This window comes from Vulpes vulpes, chromosome 6, assembly GCF_048418805.1.
Source record: "Vulpes vulpes isolate BD-2025 chromosome 6, VulVul3, whole genome shotgun sequence".
Taxonomy (NCBI): Eukaryota; Metazoa; Chordata; class Mammalia; order Carnivora; family Canidae; genus Vulpes; species Vulpes vulpes.
Genome location: NC_132785.1, coordinates 33,242,628 through 33,264,134, shown reverse-complemented (window position 1 = coordinate 33,264,134; position 21,507 = coordinate 33,242,628). Strand labels below are relative to the sequence as shown.

The 21,507-nt window shown below is 41.9% G+C and overlaps 2 protein-coding genes across 3 annotated transcripts; one reads left to right on the top strand and one right to left on the bottom strand.

The window, feature by feature from the left end:
* Window positions 1-230: 230 nt before the first annotated feature.
* Window positions 231-3,364, bottom strand: LOC112907182 (uncharacterized). The gene is made up of 4 exons (XM_072760465.1): window positions 3,234-3,364; window positions 1,713-2,638; window positions 636-765; window positions 231-532 (listed from the first exon to the last, which is right to left on the bottom strand). The coding sequence occupies exons 1-2, from the start codon at window positions 3,362-3,364 to the stop codon at window positions 1,816-1,818; spliced, it is 954 nt and encodes a 317-aa protein (XP_072616566.1). The 3' UTR covers window positions 231-532; window positions 636-765; window positions 1,713-1,815.
* On the top strand, window positions 1,952-6,700 carry SPRY2 (sprouty RTK signaling antagonist 2). Of its 2 annotated transcripts, XM_072760853.1 has the most exons (3): window positions 1,990-2,079; window positions 3,807-3,898; window positions 4,917-6,700. In XM_072760853.1, exon 3 carries the CDS (start codon window positions 4,968-4,970, stop codon window positions 5,913-5,915), a length of 948 nt encoding a protein of 315 aa, XP_072616954.1. In that variant the 5' UTR covers window positions 1,990-2,079; window positions 3,807-3,898; window positions 4,917-4,967; the 3' UTR covers window positions 5,916-6,700. The 2 variants fall into 2 exon arrangements, with proteins under 2 accessions (XP_025838120.1, XP_072616954.1); XM_025982335.2 differs by lacking the exon at window positions 3,807-3,898 and having other exon boundaries at window positions 1,952-2,079.
* The last annotated feature ends 14,807 nt before the right edge of the window (window positions 6,701-21,507 follow it).

Here is a 21,507-nt window from a genome sequence, read left to right as displayed (position 1 = left end):
CGCGCCTTCCCAGCACTACTGCGAGAACCCTAAGCCCGCACGAGGGCAGGTGCTACTCGGGAGGCTTGACCGTACTGGCTGCAAAGGGAAAACAGTCCGTAAATCATTGGAATCCAGGAGTATCAGGAGCGTGTGTGTGTGTCGGGGGGGGGGGGGGGGGTCATTTCCCACCGGTGCGCCCACGTGCAAGCACGTTTCTTAAGTAAATGAACGGCAGTTAGAGCCCTGCGTATCTACGCGTTGTCTATCTTTTTATTTCCACTTTTTTATTTTTTTAAAGTGGGAGCATGCAGACCACCTTCGAAATGTACAAACAGGAGCTTCTTGGGAAATGTTCTGGGTGACAAGGGCGAGTCAGAAATGAAGGCGGCCTTTGGGTTACGTGGAGGGGCTCTGCCGCGACCAGCGAGCCCGGCGTGTCGACCTGGAGCCACCGTGTAGGTGATTGACGAATTTTAAAAAGGCTCCGACCGTAGAGCTCCCTCCAGCTGGTGCGTCCAACAGCAGATCTCCCATCGCTTAGCTAAGTCTCCTTGGAAAAATAAATAAATAATAATAAATAAATAAAAATAATAAATAAATAAATAAATAAATAAATAAATAAATAAATAAATAAATAAGATCCGGCACTAAACTAAGAAGTACAGAGTGACTCCATCAAAAGCCAGTGTCGGTCGGGGCATCAAGTCCTGGAAACCCGAATCCGCATTCCGTTCCCCCCGTCCGCGGCTCCGAGGCGGGGGAGGCGGTCTGCGCTGGTGCCTGCTGTATAATCGGGTTAATCCGGGAGACAAAGAATAAACCAATAGCCCTCCCACCTCACTTCCCGCTCCCCTTCCCCTCCCCCCGCTCCTCTCCCCGCCGCCCCCTCCGGGGGGAACCGAAAAGGGGAGAGGTGGGCCGGAGAGCGGATCCCGAGGAAACTCTCAAAACCTGCAACTTGTTGTTTTCGTGCGGACACCGCGCGGCCCGGCTTGGCCCTGGCTGTCCCCTCCCCCTTCCCGTCCCCGTCCCCGTTCCCAGTGGCAAGGAGAAAGTGCCCCAGGTCGGGTCCGAGCCTAGGCTCGTCCTCGTGGCCCCCGGGGAACCCTCCGGGTCAGGGTTTCCTTGGAACGAGATAAAGTGCCCCCGCCGCGCCCAGCGCGGCCCCGCGGGCGCCCCGCGCGCCGGCGCCCGGGCGGCAGGACCGGCCCGGGGCGGCGCGGGGCGGCGCGGTTGCCCTTTTGAATGCCTCCTGCGGCTCGGAGCGCTGGCGGGCGCTGCAGCGCGAGTGAATGTAGCCCCGCGGAGCCAATGAGCTGGGACCGGATGCGATATATCCTCTGGGACAACAACTGCTCTGTTCCGCCTCGGATCCACATGACGCCATTTACTGCTGCCGCGGCCGCCGCAGAGCTCCCTGCCTCCGGAAAGACGAGGGCGCAGGCCAACGGCGAGCCCCCCCGGCCGGGCCCCAGGCCCCCCGCCCCCGCCGCCCCCGCCGCCCCCGCCGCCCCCGCCTCCCCCTGCGCTCCCACCGCCCCCGCCTCGGCCTCGCCGCCGCGCCTCCACAACGCCCAGTCTGCAGCGCGGAGAGCCGCGCGGCGCAGCGCGAGCGGAGGAGAGGGGCCGGCGGAGCGCGCAGCGCCCAGGCCCCCGCGCCCGCGCCCGCGCCCGCCCGGCCCGGCCCGCGCCCCCGCGCCGCCTCCGCCGCGACGCGCCCGCCGCCGCACCGCTCGGCCATCTGGCTGTAGACCCTCTCCGAGGCGGCTTTCTCTTTCTCCTTCGCTCATCTGCCGGGAAGGGAGACCGGCCGTTGGCGCTTCGGCCTCCAGTTCATTGAGAAAAAGGAAATACTCCGCGTGCGTTTGCAGAAGGGGGGTCGCGCCCAGCCCCGAGCCCCGGCGTGAGTGCTTGCTGCTCGTCGGCGGGGGACTTGGCTCCGGATTTTCCTCCCGCCGATCGCTCGGAACTTGGAACGAAGCAGAGTTTGGAAAGAAGGGGGGTGGGGGGGGAGTTTGCATCGGGGCTGGATTTTATTTGCACATCGCAGGACGCAGCGAGCCCAGCGGAGAGGGGTTGGTGCAAGCCGCGATCACGGTGAGGCACGTTTGGCTCTTCCCCTCCTGGCGCCGCGGCCGGCGCGGTGTGGGCAACATGGAGTAGGTGCAGCCGGACCCGGAGCGGGGTCTGTCTCCGCTCAGGCCTCCGTTTCTCCGGCCCCGCAGGTTCCCGGCGGGGCCCCCGGGGAGCTGCCCGGCCTGGCTCGGCGGGGGCTGCAGCGCGCGCCGGGTCGGGGTCCGCAGCCCCAGGACCCCGGGCGCCCGCGCTCTGGGGGTTGGGGCGGCCGCGGAGTCGGCGCGGGGAGCGGGAGACGGAGGCGGGACACTTTGTGTCTTCCAGGTCCCCGCCGTAGGCGCCCGCATTTCTAACCTGTTCTGGGGCGGGGGAGGGGGGGCAAGCCCTGGGCGACACGGTCCCGGGGCAGGGGCGCCAGCGGGACGGAGGGCGCGCGAGTCGCTCGCCTCCCGGGGGCAGCGGGACCCGCGGGTGAAGCCGGGGCCGGGGCCGGGGCCGGGGAGGGGAGGGGGCCGGGCCGGGCGCCGGGGCTGCGGTTCGGAAGTGCAGCTTTCTCCTTTTTCCGTTCTCCGCGGTCGGCCTGGGTCACACTTTTTTTATTTTTGGAAGATTGGGCGGACCTAGCACAGGAAGAAAGCCCTCGAGCGGACGCTATCGTTTTCCATTACCTGAAAATAGGTGGCAAAAGAGGTTAGGCTTTTTGGTTTTTTGGTTGTTGTTTTTTTTTTTTTTTTTTTTCAATTTACTTTGATGGGCTCATCTACTTTTTTGTTGCTGCTGCTGCTGCTGCTGCCTTGAATTCGGAATCTTGTGCGTTTTTACCAAGCGGTTCCTGGGTCTGCCCCACCCTTGTGCTGAAGTCCTTGCCCCTGAGTCCTTAAGTCTGATCACACACTTCATGGGGGTTTCTAAGCACTTTCGGGGTGGGGGGTAGGGGAGCGAGGGGGTGGGCGGCGGGTGCTGTGGGTGCGAAGGAGGCTAGCAATGGGCAGTAATCATTTTCGATTAAACACACACACACACGCACACACCCCACCACCCCTTTCAAAGATGCTGCTCTGCCCTGCGAGCAAATCTTGGCGGAAAGTTTCCAGCCTAGGGGTCTGCGTCCTGCACGCCCCGTGCAGTGGGGCCCTGGGACTTGACCTTTCTTTAAAAAGCAATTTTCCTTTCACTTTTTTCTCTCCACCCGAACGGAGATGGGGTGTGCAGACCGCAGCCGGTGCCCCCGGGCCAGTCGGTGCCTGGTAGAGCCGCCCAGGGTGCGTGGCTTGTGTGCTCGGTCCCGGCAGCGAGTCTCAGGCATGGCTTTCGGCGCCAGGGCTTGAACCCTGTGCCGGGCGTTCGCTGGCCTTTGCCAGGTGGACCTGCAAGTGGGCTGCGGGGCCTCTGGGTGCCTGGGGCTGGGGTGGCTCCCTCCTGGAGCTGGAAGGCAGTTCTCTGGTGGGGGGTATCTTAGCCTGGAGGTAGGGAGGGGGAAGTGTGCCCCGGCGTTTCCAGGCACGTCCCCTTCGAAGGCGCCCGCACCCCCCCCTCCCCCGCCCCCGCCTTCTAGTGCGTCTTGAGGTTGTGTGCAGGGGGGAGGGCAGCTTGGCCCCTGCCTGGGCCGTGTCAGTCTCCCCGGGGAAAAGTCCCCCCGGGCTCCGACTGTGTCCCACCTGCTGGGGACGGTGTTGGGACGCAGATAGAGCCGATAAACGGAGTGAAAGCGAAGATCGACGTTGTCTTGTCTGCCTTTCTGTTGCAAGGGAGATCCGGTTTCCAGCTCTACCTTCTTCCGAGTTGGGAGGCGTGTGTCACCTGCCTGTGTCTCTTAACAAAAATCGGAGACTGGATAAAGGTCCACTTTTGCCCGTTTTTGTTCATTGTAGACTTGGCAAAGGGGTGTGTGTGTGTGTGTATGATAGTTTTGAAATTTACAGAGGGATTGCAATTTAAGTGATTGCACGTCAGAATGATAGATTTGAGACGTGACAAGAATTTTTGAAACCCTTCCTGTTATCCCCAGTCAGTTCAGGTTCTGAACTATTAGGATTTTTGACATAATTTATTTCTAAAACCGGGAGAACAGTCTTTTAGCTACAGAATTAAAGATACTCTCTCAGGCTATCAAACTGTAAAGTATTTGATCCTCAAGTTGTTGAGCATTTGAAAATAAGTTTCTGTCTTGTTGCTGGCTGGTTTGTGTTCCTGGCACACCTAACAGGATTTGAATGGATTTGTGTTTCATTTAAAACTTTTGCTACTATATAGTTAATAATGTTTGTTGTAAAATTTGTAACTTCCTTGGAGGGGCGGGTATTTGCTTTTTTGCAAGTCGCATTCATTCTACGGTATTCTAAAAAGCTGCAGAATACTGAGTAAATTATAGTTAAAGGTATTTGATGTAAAAGCAGACAAGAAAGACTTTCTATTTCTAGGCTGCATTTATTGCTGTTTAAGGCAAAAATGATCGTGACAAAGTTAAACCTATCTCAGATTTTGAAAAAGTTTTCAACTTTCGCATATGTTGGCAGCAGTGTTCTGTGCTAACGTTATATTCCTGCAGCCTTCACATTGAACATGAACCTTGCGATTTTATGTTTATTTGAATAAGGAATCGTTACCTATGTGATTGAACCAAGATTAGCTTTGTGTCTCTACACATCGCAAGATTAAAGAATCGTCAGTCCCCGGCTTTAATTTTTTACTTTTTGGTGTGGCATTGATCCTATGGCTCTTCCACCACCCTCCGTGAGCAACTCCCATTTCAAATCCTGTCTCTCTGGGGGAATGGAAAGGAAAGAGTTAATTCAGGTGGGCGGAGAGTGGGAAGTATCCTGGAGTGTAAACCAGCTCTTTCCTCTTGGTTTCTGCAGGAATTCAGATGTGTTCTAAGCCCGCTGGAGTGACCACACTTCCAAGACCTGATGGAGGCCAGAGCTCAGAGTGGCAGCGGGTCGCAGTCCTTGCTGCAGGCACCCCGTGACGTTGGCAGGCAGCGTGGGGAGCCTGACCCCAGGGATGCCCTCACCCAGCAGGTACACGTGTTGTCTCTGGATCAGATCAGAGCCATCCGAAACACCAATGAGTACACGGAGGGGCCTACTGTGGTCCCGAGACCTGGGCTCAAGCCTGCTCCTCGCCCCTCCACTCAGCACAAACACGAGAGGCTCCACGGTCTGCCCGAGCACCGCCAGCCTCCCAGGTTCCAGCACCCACAGGTCCATTCTTCTGCACGAGTCCCTCTGTCCAGGTCCATCAGCACAGTCAGCTCCGGCTCTCGGAGCAGTACAAGGACAAGTACCAGCAGCAGTTCCTCTGAACAGAGACTCTTAGGACCATCTTTCTCCTCGGGGCCTGTTGCTGATGGGATAATCCGTGTGCAGCCCAAATCGGAGCTCAAGCCAGGTGAGCTTAAGCCACTGAGCAAGGAAGATTTGGGCCTGCATGCCTACAGGTGTGAGGACTGTGGCAAGTGCAAGTGTAAAGAGTGCACCTACCCTAGGCCTCTGCCATCAGACTGGATCTGCGACAAGCAGTGCCTTTGCTCAGCCCAAAACGTGATTGACTATGGGACATGTGTGTGCTGTGTGAAAGGTCTCTTCTATCACTGTTCTAATGATGATGAGGACAACTGTGCTGACAACCCGTGTTCTTGCAGCCAGTCTCACTGTTGTACACGTTGGTCTGCCATGGGCGTCATGTCCCTTTTTTTGCCTTGTTTATGGTGTTACCTTCCAGCCAAGGGTTGCCTTAAGTTGTGCCAGGGGTGTTATGACCGGGTTAATAGGCCTGGATGCCGCTGTAAAAACTCAAACACAGTCTGCTGCAAAGTTCCCACTGTCCCACCCAGGAACTTTGAAAAACCAACATAGCACCATTAATCAGGAATATGACAGTAATAAGGATTGTTCCTTTTTTTTTTTTTTTTTTAACATACGCAACCAACTAAACAGTTATAATCTTGGCACTGTTAATAGAGGGTTGGGATATCCTTCGCTGTTTGCAGTGAAATGCTTTTTGTCCACGTGCCATTTTAACTGATGTGCTTGTTAGAACTCAGCTAATGGAGCTCAAAGTATGGGATACAGAACTTGAGTACCCATGTGTTGCATAAGCTAAAGCAACAGACACTCCTTAGGCAAAGTTTTTGTTTGTGAATAGTACTTGCAAAATTTGTAAATTAGCAAATGACTTTTTTTCCATTGTTTTCTCCAGAGATAATGTGCTATATTTTTGTATATACAATAATATTTGCAACTGTGAAAAACAAGTTGTGCCATACTATATGGCACAGTCACAAAATATTATACTAATATGTTGTACATTCGGAAGAATGTGAATCAATCAGTATGTTTTTAGATTGTATTTTGCCTTACAGAAAGCCTTTATTGTAAGACTCTGATTTCCCTTTGGACTTCATGTATATTGTACAGTTACAGTAAAATTCAACCTTTATTTTCTAATTTTTTCAACATATTGTTTAGTGTAAAGAATATTTATTTGAAGTTTTATTATTTTATAAAAAAGAATATTTATTTTAAGAGGCATCTTACAAATTTTGCCCCTTTTATGAGGATGTGCTAGTTGCTGCAAATGAGGGGTTACAGATGCATATGTTCAATATAAAATAGAAAATATATTAACGTTTGAAATTAAACTGAGCTGTTTTGTCTTATTTTACCTCTTCTTTGTTTTTGAAATGAAAGAAACCACCTTGTAAGGCTAGCACTTCAATGAAAAAGTTTCACGGATCTATAAGGTTCTTTAAAGGAGAGATTTGGGATTTTTTTTTTTCTTCTAGAGATAATTTGTAGCAATCAGGAGGGAAATAACTGAGCATCTGACTCGGCTATATTAATCATGAGAGCTTGTTTTGGCTGTATCATTGTTCCTATTCTTCCCCTTTACAGATCTGTTGGCTTTCCTTTGTTTTGTGTGTTTAAAAAAAAAAATCTTAAATCTAATTCATTCTGGAGACTTCTCTTAAAGATTAACAATTAAGATTTTTTTCTCTATATACGGAATTAAGATTAGCCATGAGGCTAATTCAAGACCAGAAAAACGAGTTTAGTTCAACATTTATTGAATGTCCTCTGTATATCAGGCACGCAGTATACACAGATCAATGCTTGTCACTGAGGCAAAAATGTTTTTTTGACTTAGCCAATTATGGCTATTGTTTTTCCAGTCTATATGGTTTTAGACTTAAGTTTATCACTATGATACCAGAGTGTCTTATGTTAGAAAAGACCTGAAAATTGCAACTTGTTGATTCAAGTGTTGTATATCATAAAATTTCATCCTTTATTGGCCTAATAATTGAAGCCCAAGGAAGCCAATTGAAAGACCCTGTCTTATTTAATCAAATCACCCAGAAAATTGTTCAATTTCACTTTGGGAAAACGATGCAATATGGCAGAAAGCCAGTGTGTTTGCATTTGTCTTTGGGAAGCAAATACACAGCAAGCTGCTACAGCCCATCCCAACAAATACTAGGTTTTCTTACTTGTAAGAAGTCCCTTCGTTAATTAGTCACTTTTTGGATGATGATTTTTTTTCTTCTGAAGCACAATCTGGTGCCAAGAATTACCGGAAGTCTAGAAAATTATTTACCTGTCATTGTTTAATCTTGTTTCCTGTTCTGAGGCTCTTAAGAGGTCTTATCCTAGTACAGGTTTTCTGTTTTGTCTTTTAAAATTAGCTTTCAAGGAAAAGTACAGCCTCTAAACCAAGACAGTGCTATAAGGACCCTCAGAGTCCTCTAAACTTTCTCCAAAAAACACAAGATTAATTTAGAAATTATCTCCTCTAGTTTCAACTTCAAGATACTGAGTGTTGCAGTTCTAATACTCTTAGATTTAACCCTGATGACCTATGAGAAATTAATGTTGAAAATGGCAGCGTTCCTTATTCATCATACGGTTTTCAGGATTTATAAAGCACAAAAATTGTGACTAATTAGTTTTATTCATCAAAAACTGCCCTATGCGCTAATTCGGTATAGAAATTCCAAGTCATTTTTTTCAGCATACAAACAGCTTTCCAAGTGTTCTATAGACCCCTTGCATCAAATGTAATTGAGTATTTATTGAAGAAGTAGATTAAGAACCCTCCCCTGTGGTTATTCAGAGTTGTGTGGTGTGGCCTTGGAATTTGTATCTTTAAAAAAAATCACTCCACTGGCCTGTACAGTTTGTGAATCTAGGAATTGCTAATTTGGTGCTTTAAAAAAAAATGGAGTGGCTATAAAGCATAATTCACTAGTTTGAATATAGAATATAGTAACCAACTAAAGTTACAAGATTTATGTCAGTATATACTAAGTCCTGCTGAAAATTATTTAAAGATAAATAGGAAAATTGGATATCTCAGGAAGTTTCCAATGAAACTATTAAATGTTTAGTATATATACCAGTATAGAATGCATTTACAGAATATGAAAAATTAAGTGTTTTTATCTAAACAGACTAAAAACAGCTGGTACTCTTCGAGTGTGGGGAAGAGTTTTTAAATGTTGAAGGTCATCTTACTGAGATGGAGGAATAACCAATTCAGTGTCTTAATCTCTATAAAGTTCATGAAGATTCATATATAAATACAATGAGTTTATAATCCAGGGGCCATTTTGATATGATAGGTTAAAAATATGATACAGCAAACATGTCAATTGCTAAGTATTTAGGGAAAACTTAGCTATATTTTCTGGTTTCTTGCCCTTTTTTTTCTTAGTTTTTTTTTCTTTTCTTTTTTTTTAGAAACCTGTACATTCTCTATACTGAGATTTATTTAAGAATGACAATGTGATCATTGTTACTTAAAAAATTCATTTATGTGTATCCAGGAGGAGATTTTTAAGGCCCTGTCAAATTTCTGCTGTGTTGGCTCATGTTCTGAGAATTGTCAGTGAAAGAAAGCCAAAACCAAGTGTAGGTACTCCCAACCAAACTTTTGGCATGACTTCTTTCCTCAATACACTTTATCTCAAAGCTCACTTGCCTCTGGGATGTATAAATTAAGATATTGATGATGCCAGATAAATGAATTTGATCTTTGCACAGTGTTGTGAGGTAACTGATGCGCAGTTGATGGGTTTGATGTAATTTATTAACTCGAGCAGATAGGTCAAACTTTTCAAAGGTTTATTAGGTTTAGACTTTCACTTGCATTTATATCTACAATTGGCTATTTACCTCCCTCTTTTAAATGTGCACAAGAACCAGATAGAGGTATAAAAGTCTCAACTTTGTAAACTGGTTAAACTGTAGATCAAAAACAGTTTGTCATCTTGTGCAGTGTATTCACATTATTTTAGTAAAGAAAAATAAAAATAGGGCATTAACCTGTTACATCAAAATTATATCATTAGCTTCATCAATATTATATCAATTTTAGTTTTCAATATTCGTTAAGGCAAAAGTTATGTTAATTTCTATTTTAATTAAGACCGTTGTCTTATTTCTCTGTGTGACATACCTAGAGTGGGTCTCTGTGACATACCTAGGGTGGGTTTACATTGATTGAAGACCAGAACAGAATTTTAAAACAAGGCCTAACTGATCAGAGTGATGTTACACATCTGGAATCTTGAATCACTGGTTTGGTCGTTCATGGGAGGATAAAGCTGTCGGACTATATACATCCTGGATATACTATACTTGGATTTTATTTGGGTGTCACACCATCACCCTCCATACATCATGAGACAACTATGTGAATAATGAGACAAAATGTGAATACTACTAATGGTAGTGCACCTCTGGTGAAAATTAAACTTGAAATATTCACTGAGAGTCAAAAAAAAAAAAAAGAAAGAAAGAAAGAAAATAGAAATACAGCAAATAAGAAAACATTAGCATTGAAATTTATCCATGGCTAGCAAATGTTTCACATCTTTATCTGCATTTTGATTGACCTGAAGAATTTTTAAGAGCCAGGCTTATTTGGCAACTAACTTTTTTTTTTTTTTCTTAATAAACTGTAAAAGAAAATTAGAATGAAATCTGTCTCCTAGGCCTATGGTTTGTCTAGAGGAGACATGTAAAGACTTAAGTGTACCTTAGAGGAGTTAATTTCTCAAAACCATTCTAATGCACAGAGAATAATTTGCCTTAATACAAGGACCCACTTGGAATGGAATTTAGGCACCAAAATAATTTGATATTTCAGTTCATTTGAATGTCTACTTTTCTCCAATCACAAGGCTAGTCCATGCAATTCATAAGGGAAATGTTGCCGACTTTAATGCAATGCAAGAAAGGTCTTTCATAGCAAAGGCACGACGAGCAAGGCACTATGAGAGTACAGGAATTGGAGAAGCACTGATGCATTCTCAGTAGTGGTTTGAGTCTCCAGGTCTTTGCAATGGTTACAGTTACTGAAATAGCCAGAGTTTGGCTAAGAGAGAGGCAGCAGAATGAGTGTTGCTCATTAAACATAACTATGTTCACCATGCTCATGTCCTAATGCTACATGAAATATAGTGACATTTGATTAATATTTAAACAGCTATATCTTGCTATGTTTATTCTCAATCTTGAGATTCATGATTTACTAAAAACCTTTCCCTAAAAAAAAAATACGGATACAAAAATACATTTTTAAGATATACCACTAAGAAATAGGTTGAAACAATTTATCAATACTTGTTCCAATTTTTGCTGAAACTTACCTCTTATCATTAACCATATTTTTAATTTGTTTCTGTACCTGGAGAAGGATAAGTGCTCCTGAAGAATAAATTGGGGATAATCAAGCAGAGGAAAAGAAAAAAAAAAAAAAAAAAAGCACCTGTGATAGTGTGAAGGGAAGTGGTTGAGCTTTAGAGCAATTCCGCCTTTGCCAAAAAACAATCCCTGAGACCTGGCTGCTCGGGTTCACGTGACTCTCAAACCCTGGGTGACCGTCTCTAGCACTTAGGTTAATACAACTTATGTATTTTGAAATGGTTTTGTGCTCCAAATAGCATCTGGCTTCTTGACTTGCATCAACAGGGCTTACAGTCAAGCAGGGCTGTGGTAAATACCGTATTTGCATCAGCTCTCATTACTACAAGTTCTTAATAGGCTCAGTGTACTCTTTGAAGCCCAAACCTGGTTCTCCTGCTCAAAAGTGGGTACAAAGTAACCCTAGTATCTAGCTGCTCATACCAGGAAACTGTTCCTGAGACTCCTGTTGGAAAGCCATCTTTTTTAAGTTCAGAACAACATTTAAGGATGCACATCTGATGGTCACTGTGAACATTATAAAGCCTAGTGACCAAGAGGCCTGGCATGCATCGAGCAGTAACACATACAGAGCCTCTGGGTACATTTAGTACTTGCTATGTTGGCAAGCTACTGGTTAGAATGTCCCAAGGGATGTCTGTCTGTGACCTGTCATTCTGCTAGTGAGGAACTGTTCAGGGGCAGGAGCGACCACACAGCTTACATCTGCATTCAGGTCTAGATGTCACCTGGATTCTGACCTACACAATTAGGATATAGCCTCATTGATTTAGTTCCAAATATTCATCAACACTACACCTTTAAGCTTACATTTTGGAAACGGATTCTTTTACAGACTATTGGTCTGATTATAGTCATCTGTTAAAAGTCACAAGAAAAGAACCCAATAGTGTGTCTTCTGGGCCTCTGCCCTGCCACCCAAACAATCAAAACTATAGACCCAACTTGTTACTGAGCTAATGTTTATTGTGTATCTTCAGTGTAAAGGATGTCACAGTAAGTGGGGGAGAAAAGCCTTCACTAGGTCTGTGATTGAGAACTAGTAAATTAAGACTGATGCTTATAAGCCCTTTGGAAGCTAATAATGTAGAACTTAAATTTGAAGTCATAGCAAATGGCTGATAGTATTACTGACTTGCCATTCTGGGCAATTCAATCCCTCAAGGGACATTTGGCAAGGTCTGGAGACATTTTTGATTTTCACTACTGGGGGTGGGAGGGACAAGGTATCCGTATCCCATAGGTAGAGGCCAAGGATGCTGCTAACCAAATAACAATGCTCAGGACAGTCTCCCATCACAAAGAATGATTTAGCCCCAAATGCCAATAATGCTGAGTTTGAGAAATCTTGCGGGATTGAGGAAACGGGGGAGTAGTGGAAGAATGTAATATATCCTTCTGACACATGGCAAGGAAGGCTGTCTGCTGTGTGAGGGAGGGTGAGATCAAAGGACACTAAGAATGCTAGAACCAAAGTTTTGGAATTTCTATTCTGAGTGCTAAGCCTCCGAAATTCTTCTAATGAAAAATGTCCTACATTTGTAAATTTTTAAAAATTTATTTATTTATTTATCCATGAGAGACGCAGAGACAGAGAAGCAGAGACATAAGCAGAGGGAGAAGCAGGCTCCGTGCAGGGAGCCCAATATAGGACTCAATCCCGGCGCTCTGGGATCACGCCCTGAGCCAAAGGGCAGACTACTCAACCACTGAGCCACCCAGGCGTCTCTGTAAATTTCTATATATGTCCAATATACCTACTTGTCTGTAATACTTGAAGTTCCTGAGCTTTGGAGATAAGTCTCTATGCAAATGCCCTCCTCTGTTACTTATTAGCTGTACAGCCACAGACAAGTTACCTAACTTCCCTAAGCCTAATGTCTTCTCTGAGAGATAATAACTCTTGCCCCAAAGGTTGTTGTGAAGGTTGAAGAGAAATGTGTAAAATATTAACCCTTGAGATTGGTACAAAGTACTAAAGAAATATTTACTATTATTTTGTATTTCAGTTGATTTTTTTTTTTTTTTTAAGCCTTAGGTGCAATGTCAAATACTGGAGATATAAGACAGTAAGTATCTCCTATCCTCGGAACTTGTCTGTAGGACAACCAAACAAATATTTACTATGGAGTGTAACACATGTGGTAACAGACTTAAAATACATATGTAGAAGAAGTGATTAACTCCATCTTGGGTGTGGTGCATGATATCAGGCAATTTTCTCAGAGGCAGTAATGTCTGGAAAAGGAAATTGAATGATTCTGTAAAACCGAGGAGGTGGTGGGTAAGGAGTCCACAGACAGCCAGGTTTGAAAGAGGAACAGACTCTTTCTTAAATGTAAAAGAAGAAAAGAGAATTAATATGAAGCCATAAATTTCAGATAAATATTTCTTTATAAGAGATTTTAGTCCTGAAAATTAGCTTCATATATATATGTATACACACACACACACACACACACACACATACATGTATATGTATATATGCTTGTACTCAAGAGATGCACATCTTTGGAATTTATTGATGTTATAATTGTTTCTGATATTTCTTAATGGATATAAATCTACTTCAAGTAGCTAACTGACTTCACTGTCCCATAAAATTCGCAAGATCCCTTTGTCACCAAAAAAACACACCAAATGAAAACCCTACTTCAATATGATTCTGTAAATGAAATTATTAGCTATCCTCCTCCAGTTTTAATTAATTTGTGTTATGAATAATATATTTTATCTTAAGCAATTTGAAAGCTCTTGGAGAAAAGGTAGATTATAACCATTTTATATAACGCTCTAGTTAAAAAAGATGTTGCATTGTTAAGATTAAAGATCTTTTCAGAAGCTCTTTCTTTCTAGACATATCTTTGTTAACTAGGTACTACCATGTTATTTTCTTCCCACTCACCTATGTAGTTGAAAAATTGAAGCATACATTTAAAATAAATTTCTGAAAAAGACACAGGTGAGTCTCTTTATAAAGCAGTGAAACTTTTCATATAACAAATAACTCCAAATCAGACTATCCATAATTAAGCTAGAAATCTGAAAAGCAAAGTGTATTGAACTGTTATTGTTAGATATTAGCCACCTCTAAGATGTTAAAAGTGTAGCATTCATATGTTTTAATAGGAAGGACATTGGCTGGGTATTTTGAGCAAGTTGCTTAGCCTCTCTCTGTGACTGTTTCTTCCCTACACATAAAAGGTGATAATATATCATGAGTGGTCTGACAGTGAAATGAGATACTACCCTTTAAATAAAGTAACTTGTTAACAAAGAACTATTAAATAGATATTGTTAATAATGTAATTATATTTTCAATATACTATAATTTCTTCATAGAGAATGTGTACATGCATATATGTGTGTATATGTGTGTCCATATGTTGGTGTGCACATATAGACTTTGCAATATTTCTTCTAAAGCAAATAGCTATGTCAACAGATTTATAGACTTTAGTTTTATCCAATGTTAATTTACTTTGAAAGCACTAGTAGAAAGAAGAACTTTAGGGGCACCTGCGGGGGTGCGGTGAGTTAACGGTCTGCCTGCAACTCAGATCATGATCTCAGGTCCTGGGATGGAGCCTGCTTCTCCCTCTCCTCCCCACTCATGCTCTCTCTCTCGCTGTTACTCTCTCAAATAAATAAACAAAATCTTTCAAAAAGAGAAAATGTAATAAAAAAGGAAAGAAGAACTTTAAGAATTCATTCGTAGACCCAAGTACTATATATTTCTATTGGTAGCCTCATAATCGGATTTATGGCAATAGTATTGATTTAAGTGTTGGGAGGGGGTATGGGAAGTGGGGCTAATGGTAGTTGTCCATTTGGGGAGAGCTCAGCACTGGCATATAAAGGATACTCAGTGAAGATTGTTGACCAGTGAATGACTAAATGAATGAACTCAATGGAAAGTAAAGGTATACTGAAGCTGTCTAAGAAAGGAAAGGTATGAATAATAATACATGGTAAAATGTAAATATCAATTGAGTGGTCTAGGTATAATACAGCTCCTCAGTTCTAAGAACACTTGTATGCTCACTTATGCATCTCTGAAACCAGAATGCATCTTACAATGAATGATGTTTTACACTTGTCATTGGCGAGGTAGCAGTCACGACCTACTTATCATCCATTGTTTACAGTGCTTAACCTTGATCATTGCTATTCATATTAGTTCACTACAACTGGGTTTATATACATTGTTGATTCTACATATTTTAGGTTTGTCATTTAAAATGTCTTCGTGAAACAGCATGGAAATGAAAAGTTATCATGTACTCAGGAAACAAGGACATTAAATTTCGTGTTATTGGACTTTTTTTTTTTAATTTTTTTTTTAATTTTTATTTATTTATGATAGGCACACAGTGAGAGAGAGAGAGAGAGAGAGGCAGAGACACAGGCAGAGGGAGAAGCAGGCTCCATGCACTGGGAGCCCGACGTGGGACTCGATCCCGGGTCTCCAGGATCGCGCTCTGGGCCAAAGGCAGGCGCCAAACCGCTGCGCCACCCAGGGATCCCCTGTGTTATTGGACTTAAATTTAATAGTAAATTAAAAATATTTGTTATTGGAGGAATTATTGTGATCAAACTTTTCTTGCAAAAAACAAATAAGTGCTTTATAGGAGGACCTAAGAAAGGGAGAGACCCACAAGTACATGAATGGATGAGAGAAATTCCAAAGAAAGCTAAGGTAATATGACTGATTTATGTATCGCAGCAGTCTAAGATTTTGTCATGAATTTTTCAGCAGCATATCCATTTTTTCCATGGTTAAAAAATATTGGTGTTTGTTACAATGTGCATGGTGTCTTAAAGTTTTAATCTGGTAGCAATTTGACATATTCACAGAAATGAGCAATGTTCAACCAGGGTACTGAGGACAGATGAAATTTTGCCACGCTCTTGAAACAAATATGAGTGAAGAGGTGTTCTGGAAAGCCAAAAATCAGGATTGAGCAAATCCTGTTCAGGGGAAAGAGAATGGATGGTTCTGGCTGAAATGCACATTCATGTAAGGGAGAAGTGATAATGACGACTGGAAACAGATTTGGCCTCAATTCTGAGGAATCTGAATGTCAAACTAAAGAACCTGGATTTTATCCTAACAGCCTCCCAAAATCTATTTTTGGCCATTCCATAACATTTTCCAATTGACAGTAAAAATGATCCTTCAAAAGTATATTGTAAACATTTTGATACCTTTTTAAACAAATGTGATGACTTCCTTTTGCTCTTTGAACAAAGTTCCAGTTCTTTCCAGACCTGAATGATCTGGTTCTTCCCACTCTGATACTTATTCCTCTGCTCCTTTACACCATGGTCCACCTTCTCTCTTTTTCTAACATCAGTTTCTTTTCTTCCCTCCACACATCTTTCACAAAGAGTATTTTCTTCACATGGAATCTTCTCCTTCCTTAACCCTCATTCTACATCCATTCATCTGGGAAACTCTTACTCTTCCTTCAAGAGTTAGTGAAAATGATACCTCCCAGGGAAGCTCCCTCTAACCCCTAATCTAGATAACATTCCCTTATAATTTGCTGTCATATCATTCAGTCTTCTTCTTTCATAGAACATAATACAATGTAGCTATATGATTTTCTGTGTGGTTATTTGTTGACTATTTCTCTCCATTAGACCTTTTTAACTTGGTTTACTGCCAAGCCCAGCACCTGGTACATAGGAAGTACTCAGTAAGTATTTGATGAGAAATGAATGAATGAATTCAATAGAGAGTAAAGATATACTGATGGTTTCTAAGAAAGGAAAGGTATGAAGAAGTAGATATTTTGGAAAACTCAGCTGATTATATCTGGTGAAATAAATTACAAGAGTAAGAATTTAGCTGAAGAAAAACTTAGGACTTCCTCCTTTCATGGCATTCGTGGGGGCAGCTGTACTATGTTACTGCTCTTCCTTATTTACACAACTATCCTTCTACTGAGCTCATTGTCAAGTTTAAAAAATATATATATATATATATATATATATATTTTTTTTTTTATTCATGAGAGACACACAGAGAGAGGCAGAGGCACAGGCAGAAAGATAAGCAGGCTCCATGCAGGAAGCCGGATGTGAGACTCGATCCCGGAATCGCAGGATCACACCCTGAGCTGAAGGCAGATGCTCAACCACTGAGCCACCCAGCCGTCACCATAGTCAAGTTTTTAAAGACAGAAATGAGAGGAGCAGTGGGTAGAGCATGTTCTTGATCTTAGAGCTAAGAGTTAAAGCCTTATGCGGGGTGTGGAGCCTAGTTAAATAAAAAAAGAAATGAAACGTTCTTTCTGTCTCCTCTGCTTATCACATGCCTGGTGCAAAATAGGTATATTCTAAATATCATTTAAATAAATTTTCTTTAAGTTTATTTATTTATTTATTTTTTTAAGTAACCTCTACACTCACCGTGGGACTCAAACCCACCACCCGAGATCAAGAGTCATCTGTTCTTCTGACTGAGCCAGCCATCCCTGGAATGGGATTTTATTAACACAATCCAAACATTACAGAGATGAGTCTATTGTGATTTTATATGTATACATTTCTTATCTTAGATGCTCATGACTCTTCAAAATATTTTTTTCTTTAGCTGAGCAGCTTCTGTACTTATTTCATGAACCCAAATAGAAATACGGACTAGGCTTTCCTAGTGACAATAAGTTAGACTACATTATTGGAAAGAGTTTTATCAATTTTTTTTGAACTTTTGGTGGTAGTCAAATAGATCCCATAGCAATTTGCCTTATTAACTCCATCACTGCCCCCAAAGCATTTAACTAGCCTGAAGTGAAGTACCCTCAAATGCCATGAAGACACACACAAAGTCTAACAGATACACTTATAAACATAAAAAGCAAAGGAAAAAGGGGGGAAAAAAAGAATCTTGAATTTCTAATCATCCTGGGTAGGACTTCTCTAACTTAACTGTGTACACCTATCACCTGGAGATGCTGTAAAATTTGGATTCCAAAAAGGTTAAGGGGGGGAATCAGAGATTCTGCATTCTAACAAACTCCTGGTGATGCTAGTTACACAGATCCTGCAGGTTTTCTGATCAGCCTTTGGATAGTATACTAGTGGTTGTCCGGAGAAACAGAATCAATAGGATACACACACACACACACACACACACACACATACAGATTTATTTTAAGGGACTCACCAGTGAGTATGGAGGCTGACAATTCCAAAATCTGCAAGATGGGCCAGGTTGGAGACCCAGGGAAGAATTGATATTCCTGTCCAAGTTCAAAGGCATCTGCTACTGGAATTCTTTCTTTCTTTTTTGGAGGAAGTCAGCCTACTGGGGGCATTAACTGATTAGATGAGGCTCACCCACATTATGGAGAGCAAACTACTTCTCTCAAACTCTAATGATTTAAATGTTAATCCCATCCAAACAACACTCTCCAGAAATACCCAAAATAATGTTTGACCAAATATCTGGGTACCATGGCCTAGACAAGATGACATGTAAAATTAACCATCACAGGTAACAAGGATCTTGGGAAACACCTGGTTCTTAATTAAAATAGTTATGTCCAATTGACTTTGCATTTAGGCCTTTAGCAATGCATCATATATTCACTACCTTGTGACAAAAAAGTGGGGATTTAAAAAAATGGGACCCAAAGCCTGTTGTATTAAGCAGAAAGCCCTATTAAAGAATGTAAAAATGTATTTCTCTTCTGAAAACTGACATTTCAAATATCGCTATGTACATAAATAACTTTACAAAAGAATACTTTTTTAAATATTTATTTATTTTAGAGAAAGAAAGAGAGAGAGCACACAGGGGGAGGGTCAGAGAGAGAATCCTCGGGCAGACTCCCTGCTGAGCATGAAGCCCAAGGTCAGGGCTCAATCCCAGGACCCTAAGTTCATGACTTGAATAAAAATCAAGAGCCGGTCACTTAATTGACTGAGCCACTCACGTGCCCCACAAAAGAACAATTTAACATCTCAATCACCTATTAGATCTTTAGTGGGTCTCTAGGCAAGCAGCAAAAAAGTTATTTTGATGCAATATAAATGTGACAGTCAAAATCTGGAACTTGATAGATGGCATCTCATGTTGATGTCTCCGCTTGTTGACTGGATGGCTATGGGGTGATTACTTTATATCTTGGATCATCGATTTACTCATATATAAAGAAGGATTAAGACTATCCTTTTTGTTGGGCAGCACGGGTGGCTCAGTGGTTTAGCACCACCTTCAGCCCAGGGCATGATCCTGGGGGCCCGGGATCGAGTACCTTCTCTCTCCCAGTGAGAAGCCTGCTTCTCCCTCCGCCTATCTCTCTCTCTCTCTCTCTCTCTCTCTGTCTCTCATGAATAAATAAATAAAATCTTTTTTTAAAAAAGACTATCCTTTTTGTAAATTGTTTTATTATTAAAACTATGCTATATCACCATGGTCTTCTTTAAATTTCTTGAAGTTGGACAGGGCAAGGGATATTGTATCCCCATATCTACCATGTGCCTTAGATTTGCAATATTTGTGACATGAACATATGCCAATAAACAAAGCACTTAATAAATGACATTTTTGGTTGTTAGGGAGCCACTTCACTTCCATTACAGGGTTAAGTAGGATAGAAATAAAATCATTTTAAATTAAATATCATTATGTACCAATGTACCCTATCTTTGTTTTATTGCTTGAGTTCTAGATTCAAGCCTGAATATGGAAATTGGGGCCACATCTGTGCAAAACATAGTAATCATTACATTTTATTGAATAGAGCCCTACTGTTGACTTGTTGCTCTCACATACACTATCTCATTTTTATTTTTGATTCTCACAGCTAACCCTGAGATGCCTATAGGACAGATAGATTCATAGTACTATTCTACATAAGAAGAAATTGGAGTTTCTGCAGATGAGAGAATTGTTCCAAATCATACAGTAAGTAAGTGAAAACATCTTCAAGCCCAGACTTTTGATTCCAAGTCTCATGTTTTGATTGTATCATAGTTGTTTCTTCCTATCACTGCTTTCAGAGAAACATCTCTTAAATACATTCTCAGTCAGTGGCTCAGTCATGCAATGACTTGATTTCCACTCAGGTCATGATCTCAAGGTCACATGATCAACCCCCAAGTTGGGCTCTGTAGGGAATCTGCTTGACGATTCTCTCTCTCCCTCTGCCCCTCCCTTTGCTCTCTCCCCCTCTCTCTTTCTCAATTAAGAAAAAAATGAAAAAAAATGTGTTAGGCACTGATGATATTTTTGTTCTGGCATCTTCATAGATAGGTATCAAATTATCATTTAAAATTTGGCTATTACAAACTTCTTACATGGTGTCTAATATTATTTTTATTGTAATTGCCATAACCACTGCTACTATTTCTTCAATGATTAGTGATAGATTTGGAAACATAGCTAAAGAGTAAGCCATGAAAGTACATTTTCTATCCTCTCTAATGCGTTGCATTTTAATGAACCAGAATTGAGAACGTTGTTGAAAAATATAAAAGAATTTTCTCATGGTCCTTGAATTTAAGAACAATAATTTACTCAAAATTTGTCACTCAATCCCCTGGTTAGTTATCATTTGGAAACCAATCATTTCATTATTTTATTTTATTTTAGATTTTTTTTATTTATTTATTTATTTATTTATTTATTTATTTATTTATTTGAGAGAGAGAGCACAAGCAGGGGAAAGGGGGTTGGGGATGAGCAGAGGAGAGGGAAAAGCAAACTCCCCACTGAATGGGAAGCCTGACCTGGGGTTCTATCCCAGGACCCTGAGATCATGATCTGAGCCAAAGGTATACACTTAACCTACTGAGCCACCCCCTTGCCCCCATACCATTTTATTTTAATTGATTTTCTTAGTCCTAATAACTATAGAACACAATTGTGACTGTTCTAATAAAATTCATCTAAAAGTGGGCAAAATGTTATGAATTTAAAAATGAAAACCCTAAATTTCATACTCTATTCGAATTTGGTAGAAATGCCAAATAAATTTTACCCAAGGAATGTACTAGAGTTATAATTGGAGGCTTCCAAAATTCTAGGATGGTTACTACTGTAGTTGGGTTTTTTTTTTTCCTCTCCTATAGGAAACGAAAAGATGTTGACCTACTGAGTGTGGCAGATCCATTTTTATTGTTTTAATTTGTGGTCAGTCTCATACATTATTAAACTCTAAGATTCAGATCTGCCAGTGTGCTTTTCAAAGGAACAGAAAAATGTAAACTTTTTCCAAGGTCAACAGATTTTCAGGTACATTTAGATACATATAATTATCTGCCCATCTTGTCACCCCTCATCCGCCCAAAAAAACAAGTCTCTCCTAGGACTTCATTTTTTTACAAGAAAAGTCCTTGTGCATACATTGAAGGGAGAGATAAGATATGAACTTCAAGTAAAAGGCCAAACCTTCCCTTAGTTATCCAACAAAATCCTTGCCACCGAGCCTAAACTTTAAGTAGCAATTTTAGCAGTAAATAAATTTTGCTAATGTTTATTAGATTGCTAGCTGGGGAGGTTCATAGAAGGAGTAATTCTAATTAAACAGAGAACACTGAAGAAAGTTGAAATGTTTCAAGAGCAGGTTTTGTCTCCCATGCCTCATTAGGATTATAAAAATAAGGATAACCTTTCAAAAGACTGTTTTGTTTTGTTTTTTGCTATAAAGTGGTTGTCTAACCAGCATTTTCAAATTTTGCATTTCTTTTTCAGCAGCAATGTGTATTTTTATTGCCCAAATCCAAA